Genomic DNA, 25256 nt, shown 5'->3' with positions numbered 1-25256 from the left:
AAAAATGTTATTGATCACATGGTAAACATTACAAGCAAAAATATATAAAACTTTAAATAAATAAATATATTAAAATATTTTTCTGAAATAACTAAGAACTCCTTAACGGTTTTGAACTGTTAAAATATGCTTGATGGAGATGTAACTATTTAAATAATCATTGATGTTAACAGTCATTTAACGATTATATGCAAATATCCATTTTTTTGAGATTGCTTATGGAAAGTAAAGCTGGCAGGGAGCCAAAGCTCATACCAGTGGTAATGGGAGGAAGGCAAAAATTAAACTATTACATTAAGTAAAATCATAGACTCTTATTGGATCCTGGCCAATTTTCAGTCATCATTCACCCTTACAATCTTTGGGATTCAGGAGGAAACTGGAGTACCTGAGGGAAAACCCACAAAGCCAAGATAAAACACGAAATCTTTTAGCCAGAATTTAAACCTGAGCTAACCACTGACCTACTTTATGGCCCTAACAATAAAACATAATTGCAATCAAATAAATATATAGACATACACACATATATATACTGTATAAAAATAGATATATGTATATATGGTTGTGTGTGTGTGTGTGTGATTTCATGTACGAAATAATGAAAGCCTGTCATGTTCTCAGGTGCCCACTGTTTGCACTTATTGGTTTGAACCTTTAATATTAACCTTTTGGAAAGATATTGATATCTGTGCATTATTTTTCCCTTAAAATGCAGAATATTACAATGTGTCTTTATGGCACTGCTTATTGTGCTGCTGTTTTCTTTTTATTAAGGATAAACAATTCATAAAGTTAATAATGATTAACAAATTGGTAGAAGACTAGCACAAATGCACATGAAAATTTATATGTAGATTGTACAACATAAAATTAAATTTTTACACTATCAAAATGTTTATTTGCAGTTGATGGGACATTTGAACTACTGTATATGCAATATCATCTATACTAATAAAAGGCAAAGCCCTCACTGACTGACTGACTCACTGACTCATCACTAATTCTCCAACTTCCCGTGTAGGTAGAAGGCTGAAATTTGGCAGGCTCATTCCTTACAACTTTCTTACAAAAGTTGGGCAGGTTTTATTTCGAAATTCTACGCATAATGGTCATAACTAGAAGCTATTTTTCTCCATTTACTGTAATTGAGTTGAGCTCGAAAGCCGTGGGGGGCGGAGTTTCGTGTGACATCATCACACCTCTCACGTAATTACGCAGTACGTAGAAAACCAGGAAGAGCTACAAAAAGCGCTGAAGAAAACATGCATTATATAATTAAGAAGGCAGCGAAACAATTAGAAGCGAGCGAGTGACATATTCAGTGGCTCACGTGAACTGACGCAGTGCGCAGACAAAAAGCAACAGTTCCAAAGAGTGCTGAACAAAAACCAAATTGCACTGCTACGCTCAAATAGACAAACCACACGCCGTGGCGCAATAGTAGAGGCTTCGCCTCTAGCGCTGACTTCTGAAGTTCGATTCCCGAGAGGGGATGCACTAAGTATGTACGCGCGCTTCTCGATTCATTTTAGCCTTGCATCCCCTTGGTTTGACAAGTATGAAAAATATGCGGTTAGCAGAAAGACAGATCACCAATTGAAGCTTTATGAATAATGGATACTTTATTAGCGATCAATGATTGTTTTGGTAAAGCCATACTCAGTGTATTCATTAGATGAGCGGTAAAAAGTAAGAGCGAGGGAGGGTAACTTATTGAGGCACACAGGCAAAACCACAATAGCACGCTGGCTCGATGTACTGTAGTGCGTCAACTCGATCTGAATTGCGATCACATTGAAAAAATATTTCTTTTCAAGTTCTATTTAGTCCATATGTGTCATACTCAAGGCCCACGAGCCACATCCGGCCCGGCGTGTAATTATATCCAGCCCACGAGATCATTTTATATACTGTATTATTGTTATTAATGGCCTGAGGATATGAAGCGCTGGTAACACATAAACTACAGATCCCATAATGCAGCGCTTCAGCTGCCTTGCCGAACACTTACCGCGTTAATCAAGTCTAGCTTATGATGCTGCAAGTTATTGTGAAGCTAGCCCACACGATGCCGAAGAAAAAAGGTGATTCTGAACATAGAGCCTTTAAAAACCGATGGGAGGCTGAGTATATGTTTACTGACATTGCCGGTAAACCCGTGTGTCTCATTTGTGGAGCTAATGTGGCTGTAATTACAGAATTTAATCTAAGACGGCACTATGAGACAAAACATCAAGATAACCTGAAAGACCTGAATGCAATGCACAAGATACAGAAAGCAGAAGAGTTAAAGAAGAATCTGACACTTCAGCAGACGTTTTTACCGTGCAAAATCACAAAGTGATTTCAAGTGAAGCTACTTTTATGGGAGACACAAATGCACCAGTGCAACTTGCCCCACTTTCCCTGTTGCCAAGTAATGTTGAACCAAATCGGCACAACAGTGTTCCCAAATCGCACTTTGCTGATAAACTGGCGCACTGCGCACTGAGTTCACACGGCGCTTTGGTGACTTTGAAGAACAAAAAAAGAGTTGTTTCGCAACCCATTTGCTGTCGATGTGGAAACTGCACCTGTGCAGATTCAGATGGAGGTGATTGAGCTGCAGTGTAATGGCACACTGAAGGCAAAGTACAATACTGCAGGGCCCGCACAGTTTATTCACTCCATTCCCGCAGAAATGCTCCAGCTCCGTCTACATGCGGCTCGAACCTTGTGCATGTTTGGTAGCACATATCTGTGTGAGAAGCTCTTCTCAGTCATGAAGACTAACAAAACAGCACACAGGAGTCGCCTCACTGATGAGCACCTGCAGTCCATCCTGAGAATCTCCACAACACAGAACCTCACACCAAACATAAACGAACTTGTTGCCAAAAAAGATGCCAGGCGTCCAAATCTGATAAAATGACATAAGAGCAAAGACAACTGAATGATTTGATTTGTTATTGCTGAAAAGAACAAATTTTATTTATATTTCCAGGTTTTGTTATGCACCATGTTCATATTTGAATTTGTATAATTTTGACAGGATATATTTTTATGGAGAGCAAAATCTTTTGGGATATTTAAAATTTAAGTTTATTTTTATATAAAATTACATAAGAGTAAAGAAATTTGAATGTTTGTTCTTTTAACGTTTACTTTATTTCTAACTTGTATAATTTAGACAGGATATATTTTTATGGAGAGCAAAATATATAGTTATTTTAGGTTTGAGTTGATTTATTCCGGAATAATATTCTGTTGACTAAATAAAAATTCCTTCTATTTAAAATTTAAATAGAACTTGAACAGATACGATAGTTCATAATATCCACGCAGACTTGCGTGTGAGAGCGGGAGTCATCCGTTTTAACAAGCAGCGTATTGCACTGATACAAAATAGCCTGCCCATTTAATTATTTAGGAATGGATAAATAAATTAAGATTTTGTACAAATAATGTTTTCATTTTTCTTTCTTCATGGATTCTGGCACCCCCAGCAACAGTTGCTCGCACCCCAAACACTGTATATATGTGTGTATATATATATATATATATATATATATATATATGTGTGTGTGTGTGTGTGTATATGTAGATATGTATGTATATATATGTTTATATATATATATGTGTGTGTATGTATATATATGTATTTGTGTGTATATATGTGTCTGTATGTATATGTAGATATATATATATGTATATATATATATGTGGATGTATTGTGTATATATGTATGTATATTATGTGTGTGTGTATATATATATATATATATATATATATATATACATATACAGTATATATGACAGCAACACTCATCACTCACAACAGTGACAAAACAATTACATTGACAATCATGTTACGTTATTTTCAAAATGTTTCCTTTTCTTTTTCATTACTTCTTTAACACACTACTTCTCCGCTGCGAAGTGCGGCTATTTTGCTAGTCTATATATATGTATATACTGTAAAAGTCAATGTGTATGTATGTATGTTCCAGCATCACGTTTGAACGGCTAGGGTGATTTTCATGAAACTTGGTACTAATGTTTCTCAATGGTCGACTAAAAATACTGTAGTGTGAAATCAGCCCTAACCCACCCCCTTCTTGGTAGGGTGGGGGGGTGATCTTAACGGTCTTGTGTGTATATTGTCATTCCGTTGACACTCAGAACGACCACCAGAGGGCGAACTGGAGGTGACTGCCAGCATTCTTTATGTTTGAGCACCACTGTGCCCCTGTTGCTTCTGAAATTAAATAGAGGTCTATGCGTGCAAGTGTGTGTGTCTGTCCAGCCCGGAAGTGAGACGTAGAGTCGGGTGAGGGCTCCAGCTCTGAGGATATGCAAGTGAGGCCAGCACACTGGCAAAAGGAAACATCCTAAGAAAGTCAGTCGCTTAGCTGCTAATGCACAAACAATACCAGCACATTGGGAACATGAATCCTCATAGCAGGGAAATGCCCAGTGTAGTTCTGACGATTTCAATACTTTGTAGGATCCCGTGCTTTTAAAAAGACGGGCTTACACAGTTAGTACTGTATATAGCAGACGACTGCCAGCATTCTTTATGTTTGAGCACCACCACCCCCTTGTTGCTTTTGAAATTAAATGAAGCTGGCCAGTTCCGAGCATCAACTGGATGATAACATACATACAAGACCGCAAGACAAGGATATTAGTGAGTCTTTATTGCTTGTTAATTTATTTTTATATTTAAAGTTGTGTTTTTTTATTATGTTTTTCTCAAACATTTAAAAAAAAAAACACTGGGCAGGCTGGGTATTTCAGCTAGTATGCTATAAACGATTCAAAGAACATTTTAATGCTAAGTAAAAGTTTCATACAATCAGTTTTTCAAATCACAATAATAAAACTATGCAAAGTTCTTCAGTTTTTTTTGATATTCCCACACTGTTAATTTCAACCAGTTTTCCTAAGGTGTTTACACTAATAGATAGATAGATAGATAGATAGATAGATAGATAGATAGATAGATAGATAGATAGATAGTGTGGCATGCGGCTGAGGGTGGAGCCCAGCCGGGATGCCTGAGGGGACCAGAGGAGGGTTGGTAACTCCTCCCGACCATGAGGGGGCGACCGCCCTGGTTTTGTTGGTGGCCTCGGGTAGGGGGCTTGGAAGCCCAACCCTGTAGGGGCCCGTGGCCACTGCCAGGCGGCACCCCGGTGCCTGAAGAACCCTGGAGCCCAGCACTTCCACCACACCCAGAAGTGCTGGGAGGAAGAAGAATGGGGCACCCGGAGGGCTTCCGGGTGCACAGCCGGCACTTCCCGGGTGCACAGCCGGCACTTCAGCCACAGCGTGTCCATGGAGGAATGCTGGGAAGCAGCTGGAGCTCATCCGGGGTGCTATAAAAGGGGCCGCCTCCCAACAGTCGAGAGCGGAAGTCGGGTGGAAGAGGACGGAGCTGGAGACAGGACTGGAGACGGCCAGAAGAAAGGCACTTGGGACTGTCTGAAAGGCCTGGACTTTTGGGGGATCGGTGCGGGAGGCACTGGGTTTGTGCACTGAACACTGTAAATATTGTAAATAGTTTTGTGGAAATAAATGTGTGTTGGGTGAATGAACGATGTCCGTCTGTCTGTGTCCAGGGCCGGTTCCACAGTTAGATAGATAGATAGATAGATAGATACTCTATCTATCTATCTATCTATCTATCTATCTATCTATCTATCCATCCATCCATCCATCCATCCATCCATCCCAAGGGGAAATTCACATACTCCAGCAGCAGCAGCATACTGATAAAAAACAATATTAAATTAAAGAGTGATAAAAATGCAGGTTAAACATACAATAACTTTGTATAATGTTAATGTTTACCCCCTCCTGGGTGGAACTGAAGAGTCGCATAGTGTGGGGGAGGAACGATCTCCTCAGTCTGTCAGTGGAGCAGGACAATGACAGCTGTCTGTCGCTGAAGCTGCTCCTCTGTCTGGAGATGATACTGTTCAGTGGATTTTCCATGATTGACAGGTGTCTGCTCAGCGCCCGTTGCTCTGCCACAGATGTCAAACTGTCCAGCTCCGTACCTACGATAGAGCCTGTCTTCCTCAACAGTTTGTACAGGCGTGAGGCGTCCCTCTTCTTTATGCTACCTCCCCAGCACACCACCGTGTAGAAGAGGGCGCTTGCCACAACTGTCTGATAGAAAATCTGTAGCATCTTATTACAGATGTTGAAGGACGCTAGCCTTTTAAGGGTATATGGATATATTTTAACAAAAAGAAATTTAATGATTTTTTGCTGCTTTGTAATGGGGAGCCCAGCTGCTCTGAAGTTGCTTGTGGCATGCTGTTATAATGGCATATTAGTAGGTGTTCTTTAGTATGGAAGACTATTCTTGTCAAAATTAAACACAAACCAAATAATGATAAAAGTTAACAAAAAAGAACATATTAAACACAAAAAATATTTTTGAAATTCAATTTGAAAATTAGGAAAAATGTTAATGTCAAAAATGAAATTCTATTTGAAAAGCCAAGAAAATGTTAATGTCAAAAAGGCCATGTCATATGCAGTACTAGAAAAATACCCGCGCTTCGCAGCGGAGTAGAAGTGTGTTAAAGAAGTTATGAAAAAGGAAAGGAAACATTTTAAAAATAACATAACATTTGCTTTCTATTTGTTTGCATAAGCACACTCCTTCACCAGCAATTATTTAATGTTAGCTCAGACCCGGCACTTAAAAGATTCTGTCGCACTTTGCAGAGTTTGTGCCAAACACGTCCTCCCATTAAACTCGTCCTCCCATTAAACTTGTATCTCGCGAATATCGTATTCGTCTTAGGCATGACAAACGCCAGCGTGTCTATGAACTTAATTTAAAGTTAAGTTTTACACCTTGCTTTCCTATTCTTTTGCATAAGCACAGTCCTTCACCAGCAATTATTTAATGTTAGCTCAGACTGGGCACTTAAAAGTTTCTCTCACACTTTTGCTGAGTTTGTGCCAAACACTATTCTATCTCTGACCATCTCATCTTCATTTGCATAAGCATAGTCCTTCACCAGCAATTTTAACTCAGTTACACAGTGATCAATAGTCACATTTATACCCTGCATCTTCTCAGTAAACTTGTATCTCGCAAATATCGTATTCATCTTAGGCATGACAAATGCCAGCGGCAGCGTGTCTATGAACTTAATTTAAAGTTAAGCTTTACACCTTGCTTTACTATTCGTTTGCATAAGCACAGTACTTCACCAGCAATTTTAACTCCGTTACAGCAATTTTAACTCCGTTACAAAGTGATCCAAAGTCTCGTTTATACCCCGCGTCTTCTCATTAAACTTGTATCTCGCGAATATCATATTCGTCGTAGGCATGACAAACGCCAGCGGCAGCGTGTTTATAAACTTAATTTAAACTTGCGGTTAACAACGTGCTTTGTTTCCGCAGTAGCTGCACTTATGAATATGCTTGTATGCGTCACTCGCTTCATATTCTTTTGCTGCCTTCTCAATTGTGTAATGCGTTTTTTGTTCAGCACTTTTTGGAGCTCTTCCTTGTTCTCTGTGTACTGCGTTCACAGTCAGTTCATGTGAGCCGCTCGGAGTACATGCATCAAAGGTTCACAGCTGTGCTTGTGCTATCTCGTGCGATGTCCACGGCTTTATTTAATGTTAGCTAAGACCCAGCACTTAAAAGTTTCTCTTGCACTTTCGCTGAGTTAGTGCCAAACACCATCCTGACCATCTCATCTTCGTTTGTATAAGCACAGTTCTTCACCCGCGAATATTTAGCGGCAGAGTGTTTCTATTGGATTGCCGCTGACGGACGGCCTTATATGGGCAAGCACTCAATTACATGGGAGGTGTGACAAAGAGGGACGCAACTCTGCCTCACACAGCGACCAAGCTACAGGCTATGGCCGTATATATATATGTACATAAGTAGGTTCCAGTTATGACAGTTACGTGTAAAATTTCTAAATAAAACCTGCCTAAATTTTGTAAGTAAGCTATAAGGAATGAGCCTGCCAAATTTGGGAGGTGTGACGATGAGGGACGCAACTCTGCCTTACAAGGCGACCGAGCTGCTGGCTATGGCTGTATATATGTACATAAGTAGGTTCCAGTTATGACCGTTACGCGTAGAATTTCTAAATGAAACCTGCCTAACTTTTGTAAGTAAGCTGTAAGGAATGAGCCTGCCAAATTTCAGTCTTCTACCTACATGAGAAGTTGGAGAATTAGTGAGAGTCAGTAAGTGAGTGAGTCAGTCAGTCAGTGAGTGCTTTGCCTTTTATTAGTATAGATATAAAGAGAGCTAAGTCAACAGCAAGAGAAAATCTTTTAAAACAACAAAGAAGGGAGAATGTTCTTTCCCCAATATAAATGCTTGGTCTAAAATTTTACTAATTAGATCTAGCCATATTTAAACAAAGTTTTCAACAGATCATCTACACAAGAACTTGATTTTTTCCAGTTTCTGAGAGTACAGAACATCAGTTACCCTTTTACGTATAAAAGGTGGGTTAGGATTCTTCCAGTTAAGCAAAATAAGTTTATATGCTTGTAGTGTGGTATAGACGATTACAATTTCTTCACTTTAAGCCCATCTGGGAGTACATCAAACACATCTATTAATGGGTTAGGGGTTATTGTGACACCAAGGCTGTCTGATAGGTATTCAAAGATTTTTGTATAAAATAATGTTAATTTAGTGCACTTCCAAAACATGTGGCCCAGTGAGGCTAGAGCTAAATTGCAAGGTTCATAGGTTGCATTTTGGACAATTTTAAATAAGTTAAATGTGATCTGTGGAAAATTTTAAGTTGAATGACAGACTGCTTTGCTCATAAAATATGGAGGTAGAGTGTGTTCTATGCATGGCTGCCTTCCACTCCTTTTCAGAGATATTAATTGAAAGATCCTTTCCCAATCATATCCTAGGAACTCTGAAAGGAAGAGCTTTTAATATGTTTTATATACTACTGAGATGCTGAAAATATCTTACATTATGCATACTGCAAAAATACAGAAGAAACAGCTTTGAATAACAGCCCCACATACAGTAACCTACCGCCAACCTGTTTTTACCTGAGTTAAGAGTATTCAAAGTAACCAATGTTTGACAAAATAGTGTGCAAAGTGATTATGTATTTAAATCTAAAAAATGTTGTTGTAGTCGAATCAACCTAATACAACCGTGAATCAACCACGTATGTGGAAAACAGCCATATAATTTTTTGTGTATCAAAAATGAACATCCAGTAGAGGGATAATTACAGTCAAGACTAAATGTAACTATTAAATTAATAAAATCTGTTGGCTTTGTTTCAGCATAAATTAAATGTGTTAATGTGGCATCTAAGAGATTTATGTAAGTATGGTTAGAAACAGCAATATAAAGCCAGTAAGTATGATCATTGTGAGATAAATTAACTTACAGTAGGTATATAAAAAAACAACAGAGTGAGCTTACTTTATCAGTGATGACACATAAGGCACATATCTACCAGTTTAGCAACTGAATACAACTTTTACTTTGATCTAAAAAAAAAAAAAAGTTAAAAGCAACCTCCAATTCTGAAACTGCATCAGAGATGTTCAAATCCTATATTAGTGCAATAATGTAGAAAGCTGCTGTATGCAGTTATAAAGACAGAGCACTGTGCCACTTTGTGTTTCTATTTTAAAATGGAGTGAATGGTAGGAGACTAGCAAGAGCGTATGTGTGAAAACAGAGTATCATGCAGAATACATCTATATTGTGTGACATAACAAAATATTTTTTAAATAAGAAATTAATTTAACTGCCGTTAGTAGTACCTGAACACAATACCCTGTAATATTTAATTGATAAGTAAAAGCTTTGCAATCCTGCTTTCCATATTGTAATAATCACAGTGCTAGTACAAATTTCACTGTACTCTTTACATCTGACATTTCTTTTACCAATACTGCTACTACTGTTACTACTACAAAGCCTGAGGAAGCTGAATTTTCTGGCTGCTTTAGCATTGGGTGTATAGCTTGGGAAAGTTTAATTCTGGGATGGGGAATGCAGCATGAGTTTTCCCTGTCTTAATTGGTTCTGTGTGTTAATGCACTTTTGTTTATCTTTTGCACACCCTTCCTGTTCTGTGCCTGCAGCAGCTGCAGTACAAACAATATGGAACTTGTAAAGTGATTTTTCAGCACACTGCTAATTATTTTGTACATTTATTTGTTTTGAGTTGCCCTTAATTCTAACTATAGTTTACACAGGAAAAATAAAGCAAAGTTAGAATTCTGGTCTGGAGCAAGCTTTGCTCAAATAAGAGCAATCACAAAATTCAACGAAACTTAATATATATGCATTACGTATAAGAAGGCATGTGATCTGTGTGAGGGTTACACATATTTGGTTTGCTTTCAGAGAAGAAAAAAAAAACTCAAAGCCAAAAACACAAGATTAAATATTGAATACAACACGGCAAGCTTCCAAACATGGCTGAAGGTGCAAGCAAGAATATGAACACCTCAACATGACATCAGACAAAGTTGCAGCACTGGATTCTGGAGCATACATAATTGTGAAATGATGGCTACCCAGTGTGTTCATATTAAATGTAGATAAGCAGCATTACTTATGTATTTGTACATAAACCAACTGCAATATTAATGCTTTGTTTTCCCAAACAGTTATACAATATCAAGTACATGATATTTTGCTTTTTATATATATATTTATTTAAATATTACTGTTTATATGCGTAGACAGGTTCCCTTATAAAGTAAAACAAACAGCATGCGAATTTGTATTCATTATTTTGGTCTTTCAGGAATGGGCTGAAAGCTCAATGTAAATTAATGGCACTACCTGGCAACTACATTAAAGAAATGTTGTCATGTTCCAAGGAAAGGTAGATATTTTGCTGTTTTGTTAATGGCTATGAAATCTATATTTTCCAAAGCATCCACCTATACTGCACAGTCAGATTCTGCTCACAAACATTTTGTTTTGGTATTTCATTAGTCTGACAAACACTATTCTGTTTAATCATGTAACTTCACTTTAGTTTACATTATTTTATACATTCAAAAACAATTTCCTTTTTCATTGAAAACTGCAACTGGTACTTCAACTGAACAAATTTACAATGCAATCATTCAAAAATTCCCACAACAAACTTTCAAGAATTATTAGATGATAAACACAATATCATGATGCCAATATCTGCAATATAAAAAAGAAAAGAAGGGGTATTGTACTAGTCTTTCCAGTAGCATTATAAGACTGTGAATTCTGGACAACCTAGAAGAGTTTTTGAACATCACAAGCTGCAGAATGCCAAATGGAAAAAAGTAGCTTATCATAATGGGAAACCCACTACACAGAATACTGTCAAGGAAAAGATAAAACATTTAGGTTACAACATGAGGATATTAAAGATAAAAGATGAAGGAGGAGACAGAAAAAAATAAAAACAACAATCATTATCATTGAAGCACACTATTGACTAAATAGGCAAAACAGAAAAGAAAGATCAATGTCATAACACAAAAATGCTTAAAGGCGACATTAAAGGAGAATACGAAAGCATCTGTTCAAATATACTTACCATAGCTGCAGCTGCAGCTGCATTCTGGTTGGCTTGATGCTGTGCTGCCTTAATTTTGGCTTGCAAGTGAGCTGGAGGGTGGAAATACTTGCATTTCTCTCGCGTACATCTACCCTTGATATAGTCCATGCAGACGGTTACCGAATTCTCATTCCCATCAATCATTGCTGCTTCGATTGGGTGGGCATAGCGACAGTCATTTTCTCCTCGTGTGCAGTTGCCTCGCTGAAATTCACGACATACCTAAGGTACAACAATTAAAAATAACCTGTGAGATACTCTCCTTAAATAGTAAAATAAAATGTAGAAATTACACATGGCACCATGATAAACAACTATGCAAGGCAAATACCATTTAATAAATGTAATTTGAAGCATATACATCTTTGAATAGAAGTATTGTCTAGTTTATAGTATGTTGTTCATATTACAAAAATAAGCATTCACACTGATGGCCAGAACAATGAATGCTGGAGGACCTGTTAAAAATATTGTATAGTATTAATTTTGTAACAGAGAAAAAATAATAGTGACAATTTTCTTTCAAAATACCTTTTCTATAGCTATATTAGCAAAAAACAGCGAAAAGTGATACTTTAAGCAGAAACAGTTCTATGGATTTAAACATTCACTCATCATCTCAAGCAAAGACTACCCACTGCATGGGCAGGGACAGTAGTAAACTTGAACATCAAATCATTAAATCATTAATACACTGATCCAAAGCACTACATCTTTGATATTTTGCCACATGCTTATTAATTTTTAAAAATGCAAAAATAAAAACAAGTACCAAATTTACGTCAGTGTTACTGTTTCACCAAAGTTAAAAATATCACACATAAAGAACACACTATTAAGAATTCTCTTAACTCAGAAACACCTTGCCATACTCATATTTTTTACAACCGACACAGCATATTCTCTACTTAAATAGCATTTTGCCCAAACTAATTGCTTAATTCTGAAAACATAAGTCCAACTTAATTATGTTAGAATGAAGAAGGAAAATTCACTAATAAGTAAAATCATTACATATAGTATTTCCAAGTACACTGCTATAAAAAATTTTAGTGTTTTAAATGTGTTTTTAGACAATGAGATACCTGGAAAAGTAATGAAAGTGCTGGTGGCTGCTGTCACCTTATATTAATTCAGCTCAAGACTGGTTTTTAGTTAGTGAAATTATTTGAATATCAACATACTTTACCCACTTTTGTTACTTTATTTCAAAATTAACTTCTTTAATGAAGAAGACTAGAATGAAATAGTAAATATATATAAATGACTGTATATATTGAAAATGTAATTAACAACTGAAAGTGCAGGAATAATTTTAAGATACTTTAACATCATCAAAAATTAGTTTAAAGGTAATTTATCAACATATAGCCATGAAATGGAGGGACAATGGTAGTTTTTTAATATAAAGAGTCATCTAAAGCAACAATGTGAGAGTGGTGCATTTTATAGACATACACTTCAATACTTTACTTGCAATGGCATTTAATAAGGCTTCAGATTATTATAATCATGATTCCAAAAACTTACGTTCAAATGTTACTCCAGCATCTAAATTTCAAAAATCATCATGAAAACAACATAATAAAAAAATGTAACTACAACTAAACTGCAACTAAATGATCACTACAAGTAAGAATCTCACTGTACTCTGTACATGTGACTTGACTACTACTACTACTACTACTACTACTACTACTGATACTACTACAGTATCTTTAAAAAGCATCTAAATGTGACAAGCCAAAACATATTCTGACCCTGACCTAACATTATTTGTAAAATTGCTAAATATACAGTGGTGTGAAAAACTATTTGCCCCCTTCCTGATTTCTTATTCTTTTGCATGTTTGTCACACAAAATGTTTCTGATCATCAAACACATTTAACCATTAGTCAAATATAACACAAGTAAACACAAAATGCAGTTTTTAAATGATGGTTTTATTATTTAGGGAGAAAAAAATCCAAACCTACATGGCCCTGTGTGAAAAAGTAATTGCCCCCTGAACCTAATAACTGGTTGGGCCACCCTTAGCAGCAATAATTGCAATCAAGCGTTTGCGATAACTTGCAATGAGTCTTTACAGCTCTGGAGGAATTTTGGCCCACTCATCTTTGCAGAATTGTTGTAATTCAGCTTTATTTGAGGGTTTTCTAGCATGAACCGCCTTTTTAAGGTCATGCCATAGCATCTCAATTGGATTCAGGTCAGGACTTTGACTAGGCCACTCCAAAGTCTTCATTTTGTTTTTCTTCAGCCATTCAGAGGTGGATTTGCTGGTGTGTTTTGGGTCATTGTCCTGTTGCAGCACCCAAGATCACTTCAGCTTGAGTTGACGAACAGATGGCCGGACATTCTCCTTCAGGATTTTTTGGTAGACAGTAGAATTCATGGTTCCATCTATCACAGCAAGCCTCCCAGGTCCTGAAGCAGCAAAACAACCCCAGACCATCACAATACCACCACCATATTTTACTGTTGGTATGATGTTCTTTTTCTGAAATGCTGTGTTCCTTTTACGCCAGATGTAACGGGACATTTGCCTTCCAAAAGTTCAACTTTTGTCTCATCAGTCCACAAGGTATTTTCCCAAAAGTCTTGGCAATCATTGAGATGTTTCTTAGCAAAATTGAGATGAGCCCTAATGTTCTTTTGCTTAACAGTGGTTTTGCGTCTTGGAAATCTGCCATGCAGGCCGTTTTGCCCAGTCTCTTTCTTATGGTGGAGTCGTGAACACTGACCTTAATTGAGGCAAGTGAGGCCTGCAGTTCTTTAGACGTTGTCCTGGGGTCTTTTGTGACCTCTCGGATGAGTCGTCTCTGCGCTCTTGGGGTAATTTTGGTCGGCCGGCCACTCCTGGGAAGGTTCACCACTGTTCCATGTTTTTGCCATTTGTGGATAATGGCTCTCACTGTGGTTCGCTGGAGTCCCAAAGCTTTAGAAATGGCTTTATAACCTTTACCAGACTGATAGATCTCAATTACTTCTGTTCTCATTTGTTCCTGAATTTCTTTGGATCTTGGCATGATGTCTAGCTTTTGAGGTGCTTTTGGTCTACTTCTCTGTGTCAGGCAGCTCCTATTTAAGTGATTTCTTGATTGAAACAGGTGTGGCAGTAATCAGGCCTGGGGGTGGCTACGGAAATTGAACTCAGGTGTGATACACCACAGTTAGGTTATTTTTAACAAGGGGCAATTACTTTTCACACAGGGCCATGTAGGTTTGGATTTTTTTTCTCCCTAAATAATAAAAACCATCATTTAAAAACTGCATCTTGTGTTTACTTGTGTTATATTTGACTAATGGTTAAATGTGTTTGATGATCAGAAACATTTTGTGTGACAAACATGCAAAAGAATAAGAAATCAGGAAGGGGGCAAATAGTTTTTCACACCACTGTATATTGAAAACATTTATAGTAAGGAATGCTTTTATTGCCACTTAGCTACTTAATACTATATAGTAATTATTTCATATGGCACTCTGTCATAAGTTTCTTTGTTTTGTAATGTGGTATCTGTTGGTATGACAGAGACGCAGCAACTGGACACCACAAAGATATACAGACAATTGATCTTTTTATTAAGTTGGATATACATATATACTAGTGCTGGGCAGTATACCAGTTCATACCGAAAACCGTTTTTACTTTTGTTATGATATGGATTTTTCTTATACCGGAACACCGGTTTAAATAGCCTAAACAATGTTTGGAACGTGGCGCAGTGTTAAACTGTTTAAGGGGGGACCTTTTTCACAGCTGCACCGCTAAACAGGTATACAACGGAGTACATGCGTTAGTGGAGGTACTGAGGAGTGAAAATGGACAGAGAACATTCCTAAACAGAAGCTGTAGCAGACCATAAAGTTGAACATGATGACAGAAGAACTTTTGACAAAAAAAGGTGCTGTGTCTATTGCCTGGAGATACTTTGGTTTTAGAAGGTCAGATGTGGACCATTATGTTAAAATGTGTGAATACTGTTTCTATACTACTGGATAATACTTTAAGCCAAGTTGTACTTGTTTTATTTATTTTTTTCAATACTGTGAAATGTACCTGGTTACTGTGTAATAGTGTGACAATGCCGGTCCCCTACAGACTCCCTCTTCCCACACGGAAGTCTGTTGAACCAACACCATTGATAGTTATGACCGCAATGAGCTGAGAAATCTCACTGAAACCAGGGGATGTTGGAAAGTGCTCAAATGCTTTTGTTAAAAACAGTCAAAAGCAAAACCAAAAGTGTCCATTGTGCAGTGCTGAGAAAAATACAGTACCCAAATAAATAGCAAATCCATAAAACCAGTGAAATGTGGGGATAAAATCCATAATAAATAAATCCGTTAAAATAGAGGTTAAAATGCAGTCTCTCTCCTCACGCGATCTCAGCCCACCCATCACTTGTGTTGCTGGCAGAGACTCTGCAACATAAATTCCTTTCTGCTGACCCCCGCCACACTGTGCAGCCAGACTATCCTAGGTCGGCACACCTCCCGTCTTCCTTTCTGCTCACTTAGTCGCTCCTCAGATCCATTGGGAGACCTTACATTTCGCTCGCCCCACTCTACACGCTTAATCAGTGGTGTGAACCAGCCCCTAGATCACAGAAGCCTGTGCTCCCTTCACACGCTATAGAAAGCCGATGAAACAATTGAGAACAATGGGGTGCGACTCGCTCCAATCACATCATCAACTCCCCCGGTCTTGCAATCGCACCCACAGAGACGGACACGGCGAACTGGATTTAAGCCGTGGACCCACTATAGCACAAACAGCATTATAAGTGCATGTTGCAGTTTTATTATTTATGTATATAGCTTAGCTTAAAGCAAGGTCCATATTAATGCAATTTGACTTAAAGACAGTTCAGTTGGTAAAGATGTCATCACCAAGTTGCACTTGTTTTATTTTATTTTGGTGAATACTGTGTAATGTACCTGGCCTTGAAGTTTTGAAGTAATAGTATTATTACTGGAAGTTGTACTATTATTTATTTTATTGTTATTATTTATTAGTTTAAATATTATGCAGTTTAATGATGGTAAAGTTGTTTAAAAAGTCACTTTAACGTGTCAGTGGACAAAAATTGTTAACATTAACAGAAAGTGTAGTTGGTTTACAAAAAATATTCACTATTTATTCCTTTTCATGTTCAGTGCAATACAACTTTGACACATCTGGATATTTTACTAAGTCTAAATGCCTCTCTGGATGGTTGACAATACGTTGTCAAAATTTTTGTTTAAGCCGTTTGCAAAATTTGTTCAATAAAAAGGTTCTATATTTTGAATGCAACTGTCATGCAATTTGATTCCTTCTCTTCATTAGTGCCACCTCCTTGGAAACTATCAAACTTTTGCCTCGGTTCACAACCACACACTTGGTATACGAACAAGCCAGTTTCCCTTTCGGATTGTGCGCGCATGTTGCATTGTTCTCGGTCAGACTGCAGAGAGAGAGACAGAGAGAGAGCGAGCCACGTGTCTGCTGGGGAGGGGGAGGGGGAGATTGCTGAACATGTTTGCCTGCCTATCTGCCTGCCTGCCTGTGCCTTGGGGTGGAGTTGGGGGATGGTTCGTGTGCACGTACTGCCTGTCTTCTGCCAAAGAGGGGATGGGGTACAGCTGAGAGAGAAAGAGAGAGAGAGAGACACTCCCTGTTAATTGTTCTCAGTCAGACGTGTGTGCTTTACCTGCACTCTCTTTGTGCTCTACAGTATTTCGTGTGCTTTTGCAGTTAACTATGGCTTCTAAGCAAGTGAAGAGTGGTGAGAAGAAAGTTTTAAAGAAAATTGAAATCAAAGTAAAGAAAGGAATTACTGAAAAGTTTGAGCGTGGCGTTCGTGTTACTGATCTTGCCACCGAGTACAAGAAGTCAAAATCTATGATTTCGACTATTCTAAAGCAGAAAGAATCTATTAAAGTAGCTGATACTGAAAATGGAGTTACAGCGTTAACCAGACAGAGGCTTCAGGTGCTGGAAAAGGTGGAAAAACTGTTTACCAGTTTACTCATTTACCAATTTGAAAACCTTTGTGCTTTCAAGCAGCACAATGTAAACAAAGCCAGACTGCCAGTAATGTTGCAGGCAAACACGAAGGCCTGGGTCACAAGAACTTTCTTTTTGGAATGGCTGCATGAGTCTTTCGCTCCCAGCAGCTAAACAGCTAAAAACACCAGAAACCCAAGAAATCACAAGAGAGAAAACACCTGAAGGAAAACACTTCATGCCAGAACTCGACTCATGCAAGGTTAGTTTTCTTGGAGGTTTTTGTATTACGGATTTTTCAAAAGTTAATTTTTCAGTTCGTAGCGTGAATTGTTGCAATGTTACTTTTCTCTTTTTTCAAATGTTCGCTTTTTCCCCTGTGCTTAAGACTCATTTTAAAAAATGTATTTACAGCGATCGGGCTGTAAGGCTATTAGCATGAACTCCTGCAATGTTTTTTGGTTGCTTTGGGTTGGTTTTTAAATTAAAGTTCGGATTTGTTCAAATGTTCCCCTCTGTTCAGAGAGAGAGAGAGAGCGAGAGCGAGCGAGCTCAGAGAGGCAGCGAGGGTGTGCTGCTGACAGAGGGGGGAGAGGGGGTGTGTGCGCTACAGAGAGAGAAAGTGAGCGCGTGCTGCTGACGGGGTGTGTGTGTGTGCTACAGAGAAAGAGAGAGCGAGAGCCTCGTGTAGCTGAGCAGGGAGCCTGGGTGTTTTGTCAGTGTTATTCAATGTTTTTACATTAGTTTACTATTACACTGTGCATTCTATGGTGTAATTAACTATATTTGTGCTTAATTTTTACATATATTTACATATTTACATACAGTTCGTACGATCTGGAAAGGATTAATTGTATTTACATACAATCCTATGGGGGAAATTGCTTCGGTTCACGACCAATTTGGTTCCACTGTACTGGTGTCGATATTTAAGAATAAGGGGGATGTGTAGGACTGTAGTAACTGCAGGAGGATAAAATTGATGAGCCACAGCAATAAGTTATGGGAAAGAGTAGTGGAACCTAGATTAAGAAGTGAGGTGATGATTAGTGAGCAGCAGTATGGTTTCATGCCAAGAAAGAGCACCACAGATGTGATGTTTTCTCTGAGGCTGTTGATAGAGAAGTATAGAGAAGGCCAGATGGAGTTACATTGCGTCTTTGTGGTCCTGCAGAAAGCGTATGATAGGGTGCCTCGAGAGGAGTTGTGGTATTGTATGAGGAAGTCGGGAGTGGCAGAGAAACATGCAAGAGTTGTACAGGATATGTACAAAGGAAGTGTGACTGTGGTGAGGTATGTGGTAGGAGTGACAGATGCATTCAAGGTGGAGATGGGATTACATCAGGCTTCGGCTCTGAGCCCTTTCTTATTTGCAATGGTAATGGACAGGTTGACAGGCAAGATTAGACAGGAGTCCACGTGGACTATGATGTTTGCTGATGATATTGTGATCTGTAGCGATAGTAGGAAGCAAGTTGAGGAAACCCTGGAGAGGTGGAGATATTCTCTGGAGAGGAGAGGAATGAAGGTCAGTAGGAACAAGATAGAATACATTTGTGTAAATGAGAGGGAGGTCAGTGGAATGGTGAGGTTGCAAGGCGTAGAGCTGGCAAAGGTGGATGAGTTTAAATACTTGGGATCAACAGTACAGAGTAATGGGTAGTGTGGAAGAGAGGTGAAAAAGAGAGTGTAGGCAGGGTGGAATGGGTGGAGAACAGTGTCAGGGATGATTTGTGACAGACAGATATCAGCAAGAGTGAAAGGGAAGGTCTACAGGACGGTAGTGAGACCAGCTATGTTATATGGGTTGGAGACGGTGGCACTGACCGGAAAGCAGGAGACAGAGCTGGAGGTAGCAGAGTTAAAAATTGTAAGATTTGCATTGGGTGTGACGAGGATGAATAGGATTAGAAATGAGTACATTAGAGGGTCAGTTCAAGTTGGACGGCTGGGAGACAAAGTCAGAGAGGCGAGATTGCGCTGGTTTGGACATGTGCAGAGGAGAGATGCTGAGTATATTGGGAGAAGAATGCTAAGAATAGAGCTGCCATGCAAGAGAAAAAGAGGAAGGCCTAACAGAAGGTTTATGGATGTGGTGAGAGAGGACATGCAGGTGATAGGTGTAACATAACAAGATACAGAGGATAAATAGATATGGAAGAAGATGATCCGCTGTGGCGACCCCTAACAGGAGCAGCCGAAAGAAAAAGAAGAAGAAGAAGAAATTTATAAAACTATGAATATAATACATATGCGTATAGTCTGAGAAATTTTATGTATATATAGCAACATGTTTTTGTGTGATATTGTGCAAAAATGTGTTTTTATTAATTATATTTTCATATAAATTATATGTTTAAATATCTTAAGTCTATTACATAAAAATACATTTAAATAAACTGAGTTCTAACACTTACAGACTTTTTTTTGAATGACAAATTCTGAAAGAGACGTGACCTGAAATCAGATTTAAACTAGCCAATATCTTGTTAAGAAAACCGATAAATGGAATAAGCCTTAAAGATCTTGATGGGTGTATCTCAAATATTTTATTATACTAAAAAGGTCATTTTCAGTTTGTACACAACATTATCTTTCCATCAAAAATTGATCATGTGGTTCTGAAACATTTTATTATAGGAAAAATATTTTTAAAAGCTGTTAAAGCTGAAAAAAGTCATGATTATCTCTAATGGAGTTTATATTTTTAAAGCAGCTGCACTGGAAGATGGTGGGAAAGTAAAACATTTTTAATTTAACTCCTGCAAAGAACATGGCTTAACATTAATGGACATGGGATAACCTTTTTTTAACAAAACATATGGCACATATCTTAGAAATAAATATATTAATGTCATTAAGGTGCATAAAAAAAATACCTCTAATTTGTCAGTACGCATGTGCTTCTGTCCAGCAGAGCTGCCTGCAATTGTAACTGTAGGGTTTCCCGAAACTAACATGGGTGTGCTGGGAAGCAGTTCAGGAACAAGGCCAACACCTGGAGTCACATGGCTCAGGAATGGGCTAAATGCCATAGTTGGATTTGCAGCCAGCGATGGAGTTACTGAAAAAGTGGTCTGTGGAAAATATAAAACAAAACATATTTAGCTAATACAAAAGGCAGGTGTTCTAGCAAAGACAATTGTTACAAACAACAACAGTAAAAGAAAGTATTATTCAGTTGATCCTAGGGTCTTTTTCATTTTATATAATCCTTTAAGTTTACATGAAATAATATTCCACCAAACACTTAGTCCCGATTAATAATTGCTATTATAAATAAATGGCATTGTGTTTGTCAGATGTTTTCTTCAGCCAGACTCACTCAAATGATTTTGTCAATTTAGACAGTATGACGGTTCCATTATGTTACTTGTTATTTAAATATTCTATTTAGTTTAAAATTTAAATTAGTACAAAATACAGATTTGAGAGGTTTAAATAATGGGCCAATGGAAGGCTGAAAATCAATATTATACTGTATATCTGTACACATCCAATGCACAATATTAAAGACATATCCCAATGTAATCAGAACATATTTACAACCCCTCTTAAATTCAGCAAAGGTAATAAGCAACTATCTAGAGAAATCTGTAAAACGTATTACTGATCTTGAAATAAGTAGATATAAATCAAATAAATTCATACATTTTCATTCAACAAATGCTATCTTACTGCCAGGCATCTATCAATAATTAAAGTGGTCATTGTCACTAAATAAACAGTCATTGTTTTATAAATAATGTAATTTTCTTTCTAATGTTTTCAGGCATTCAGTTTAGATCTCAGAAGATTTAAAGGGTTTTTTGAATCATATTGGCATGCAAACTGGCACAAAAGGTATATTGACTTCACTTCTGGTTTCTTACTGCAGATGGCCGATTTTCATTCTAGGAATTCAAAGTGAACAATATTATAGCACTATAAATATCCCCAGAACACATTAAACAAAAATATGAAAGCTCCTCTGATATTACCTAGGTATGCTCCTATCAGGTTATTAAAGCCAATACCGATCACTGACTTCATATTACTTGATCTGGTGATTTCAATATTTAAATTTTTTCCCTTTATCCCTTTAAAACACTTTTTACTTTAAGCTCCAGAATAACCAGACACATAGAAGCCTTATGTCCTATATTAAAGTGTATTTTTATAATACAGGGTGTGCCATTTATATGGATACACTTTAATAAAATGGGAATGGTTGGTGATATTAACTTCCTGTTTGTGGCACATTAGTATATGTGAGGGGGGAAACTTTTCAAGATGGGTGGTGACCATGGTGGCCATTTGGAAGTCGGCCATTTTGGATCCAACTTTTGTTTTTTCAAAAGGAAGAGGGTCATGTGACACATCAAACTTATTGGGAATTTCACAAGAAAAACAATGGTGTGCTTGGTTTTAACGTAACTTTATTCTTTCATGAGGTATTTACAAGTTTCTGACCACTTATAAAATGTGTTCAATGTGCTGCCCATTGTATTGGATTGTCAATGCACCCCTCTTCTCCCACTCTTCACACACTGATAGCAACACCGCAGGAGAAATGCTAGCACAGGCTTCCAGTATCCGTAGTTTCAGGTGCTGCACATCTCGTATCTTCACAGCATAGACAATTGCCTTCAGATGACCCCAAAGATAAAAGTCTAAGGGGGTCAGATCGGGAGACCTTGGGGGCCATTCAACTGGCCCACGACAACCAATCCACTTTCCAGGAAACTATTCATCTAGGAATGCTCGGACCTGACACCCATAATGTGGTGGTGCACCATCTTGCTGGAAAAACTCAGGGAATGTGCCAGCTTCAGTGCATAAAGAGGGAAACACATCATCATGTAGCAATTTCGCATATCCAGTGGCCTTGAGGTTTCCATTGATGAATAATGGCCCCACTATCTTTGTACCCCATATACCACACCATACCATCAATTTTTTTGTTCCAACAGTCTTGGAGGGATCTATCCAATGTGGGTTAGTGTCAAACCAATAGCAGTGGTTTTGTTTGTTAACTTCACCATTCACATAAAAGTTTGCCTCATCACTGAACAAAATCTTCTGCGTAAACTGAGGGTCCTGTTCCAATTTTTGTTTTGCCCATTCTGCAAATTCAGTGCACCGATCTGGGTCATCCTCGTTGAGATGCTGCAGTAGCTGGAGTTTGTAAGGTTGCCATTTGTGAGTTGCTAATATCCGCCGAAGGGATGTTCGACTAATGCCACTCTCCAGTGACATGCGGCGAGTGCTACACTGTGGGCTCTTGCTGAATGAAGCTAGGACAGCCACTGATGTTTCTTTATTAGTGACAGTTTTCATGCGTCCACATTTTGGCAAATCCAACACTGAACCAGTTTCATGAAACTTAGCAAGCAGTTTGCTAACTGTAGAATGGGAGATGGGTGGTCTCGTAGGGTGTCTTGCATTGAAATCTGCTGCAATGACCCGGTTACTGCGTTCACCAGACATCAACACAATTTCTATCCGCTCCTCACGTGTTAATCTCTGCGACATGTCAATGGCTGTAAACAAAGAGAAACTTGTAAATAACTCATGAAAGAATAAAGTTACGTTAAAACCAAGCACACCATTGTTTTTCTTGTGAAATTCCCAATAAGTTTGATGTGTTACATGACCCTCTTCCTATTGAAAAAACAAAAGCTGGATCCAAAATGGCCGACTTCCAAATGGCCACCATGGTCATCACCCTTCTTGAAAAGTTTCCCTCCTCACATATACTAATGTGCCACAAACAGGAAGTTAATATCACCAACCATTCCCATTTTATTAAGGTGTATCCATATAAATGGCCCACCCTGTATATTACAGATGACAGGCCTTTAAGTGTTTGTTTTTTATTACCAAAATGGAATTCTGTAGGTGTGTTGTTCAGTGACCATAAAAATACTAAAATAAATAAAATTTCCTTAAAATACATACTTTAATTAAATATGTACACATATAACGTCTGTTTTTCTGTCCAGGATTTTAAATCACCTGTAGCTCGCAAACCATTTGAGCTATGACCTAAAATTTGGTACACATATACTATGTGACGTCTACTATCCACTTTCGGAGTGATGATTGACCTCCAAGGTTATTCCTCTTTTTATTTTTATAATATTTTTACTTACAGGTGCCGTTCTCATTCCCTACCACCTTCGCCATTACTTCCCCTACCTCTTCCTATCTTAAATCATTCCTGAGGCAGCTTAAGTGAAAAATTAAGGAAAACCTACTAAGTAATTACAATACAAACACTCACTTAATCAGTTTTAACATGAAATGATCCCGACAAAAGAAGAGAAGAAGCAGGCCGCTAGGGTGGAGAAAAGAAGAGCTGCTCAGGAAGCAGCAAGCGAATGCTGAGCAAACGAATGCTGAGCAAACGAATGCTAAATGTACAGAGAAATAATATGAAAACTATGAATGTTCAAGTCAAGTATATTCACTGCACATTATCGTGCATTGCGCTGTTACTAGTGTATCTATTAAACATATGGCATAAAAGAAAATAAAATGCTTCTCATAATTACAAGCTGTTATACTGTTTAAGTTATTCTATAATGCAGAAAAGTAGCTTTCAACATTACTCTAACAACAAATAAAAAGTGTGTGTGTGCGTATATATATATATATATAAATAAACTGATCAAAAAGTGAAAAGAACACTTTGAAACCAAAGAAAAATCATGCTGGATATCTATACTGATATGGACTGGGTAATGTGTTAGGAACAAAAGGATGCCACATCGTTTGATGGAAGTGAAAATTATCAACCTACAAAGGGCTAAATTCAAAGACACCCCAAAAATCGAAGTGAAAAAACGATGTGGCAGGCTATTCCATTTTGCCGAAATTTCATTGCTCAAAAATCGTACTCAGTAGTTTGTATGACCCCCGCATGCTCGTATACATGCCTGATAATGACTGGGCATGCTTCTAATGAGACAACGGATGGTGTCCTGGGGGATCTCCTCCCAGATCTGGACCAGGCCATCACTGAGCTCCTGGACAGTCTGAGGTGCAACCTGGCGGCGTCGAATAGACTGAAACATAATATCCCAGAGGTGTTCTATTGGATTTAGGTCAAGCAAGCATGGGGGCCAGTCAATAGTTTCAATACCTTCATCCTCCAGGAACTGCTTACATACTCTCCCTATATGAGGCAGGGCATTGTCAAGCATCAGGGGGTACCCAGGACCCGCTGCACCAGCATAGGGTCTGACAATAGGTCCAAGGATTTCATCCCGATACCTAATGGCAGCCAAGGTGCCATTGTCTAGCCTGTAGAGGTCTGTGCATCCCTCCATGGATATGCCTCCCCAGACTATCACTGACCCACCACCAAACTAGTCATGCTGAATAATGTTACAGGCAGCATAACATTCTTCACGGCTTCTCCAGACACTCTCACGTCTGTCAAATATGATCAGGGTGAACCAGCTCTCATCTGTGAAAAGCACAGGGCGCCAGTGGTGGACCTGCCAATTTTGGTATTCTATGGCAAATGCCAATTGAACTCCATGGTGCTGGGCAGTGAGCACACGGCCCACTAGAGGACGTTGGGCCCTCAGGCCACCATCATGAAGTCTGTTTCTGATTGCTTGGTCAGAGACATTCATACCAGTGGCATGCTGGATGTCATTTTGTAGGGCTCTGGCGGTGCTCATC

General features: G+C 38.3%; 1 protein-coding gene across 2 annotated transcripts in view; it reads right to left on the bottom strand.

Annotated features, from left to right (window-relative positions):
* The window catches only part of mbnl3 (muscleblind-like splicing regulator 3), a 183661-nt gene that overhangs the window by 35168 nt on the left and 123237 nt on the right, over nt 1-25256 (bottom strand). For both annotated transcript variants that reach the window (XM_039766224.1, XM_039766225.1), the window contains exons 4-5: nt 20462-20659; nt 11566-11808 (exon numbers count right to left, since the gene is read on the bottom strand). In XM_039766224.1, the coding sequence (XP_039622158.1) occupies nt 11566-11808; nt 20462-20659 (441 nt within the window). The remainder of the gene's footprint in view (nt 1-11565; nt 11809-20461; nt 20660-25256) is intronic.

The sequence above is a fragment of the Polypterus senegalus genome, chromosome 10, assembly GCF_016835505.1.
Source record: "Polypterus senegalus isolate Bchr_013 chromosome 10, ASM1683550v1, whole genome shotgun sequence".
NCBI lineage: Eukaryota > Metazoa > Chordata > Cladistia > Polypteriformes > Polypteridae > Polypterus > Polypterus senegalus.
The sequence above is the reverse complement of the archived record's forward strand: the minus strand, read 5'-3'. Positions and strand labels throughout refer to the sequence as shown.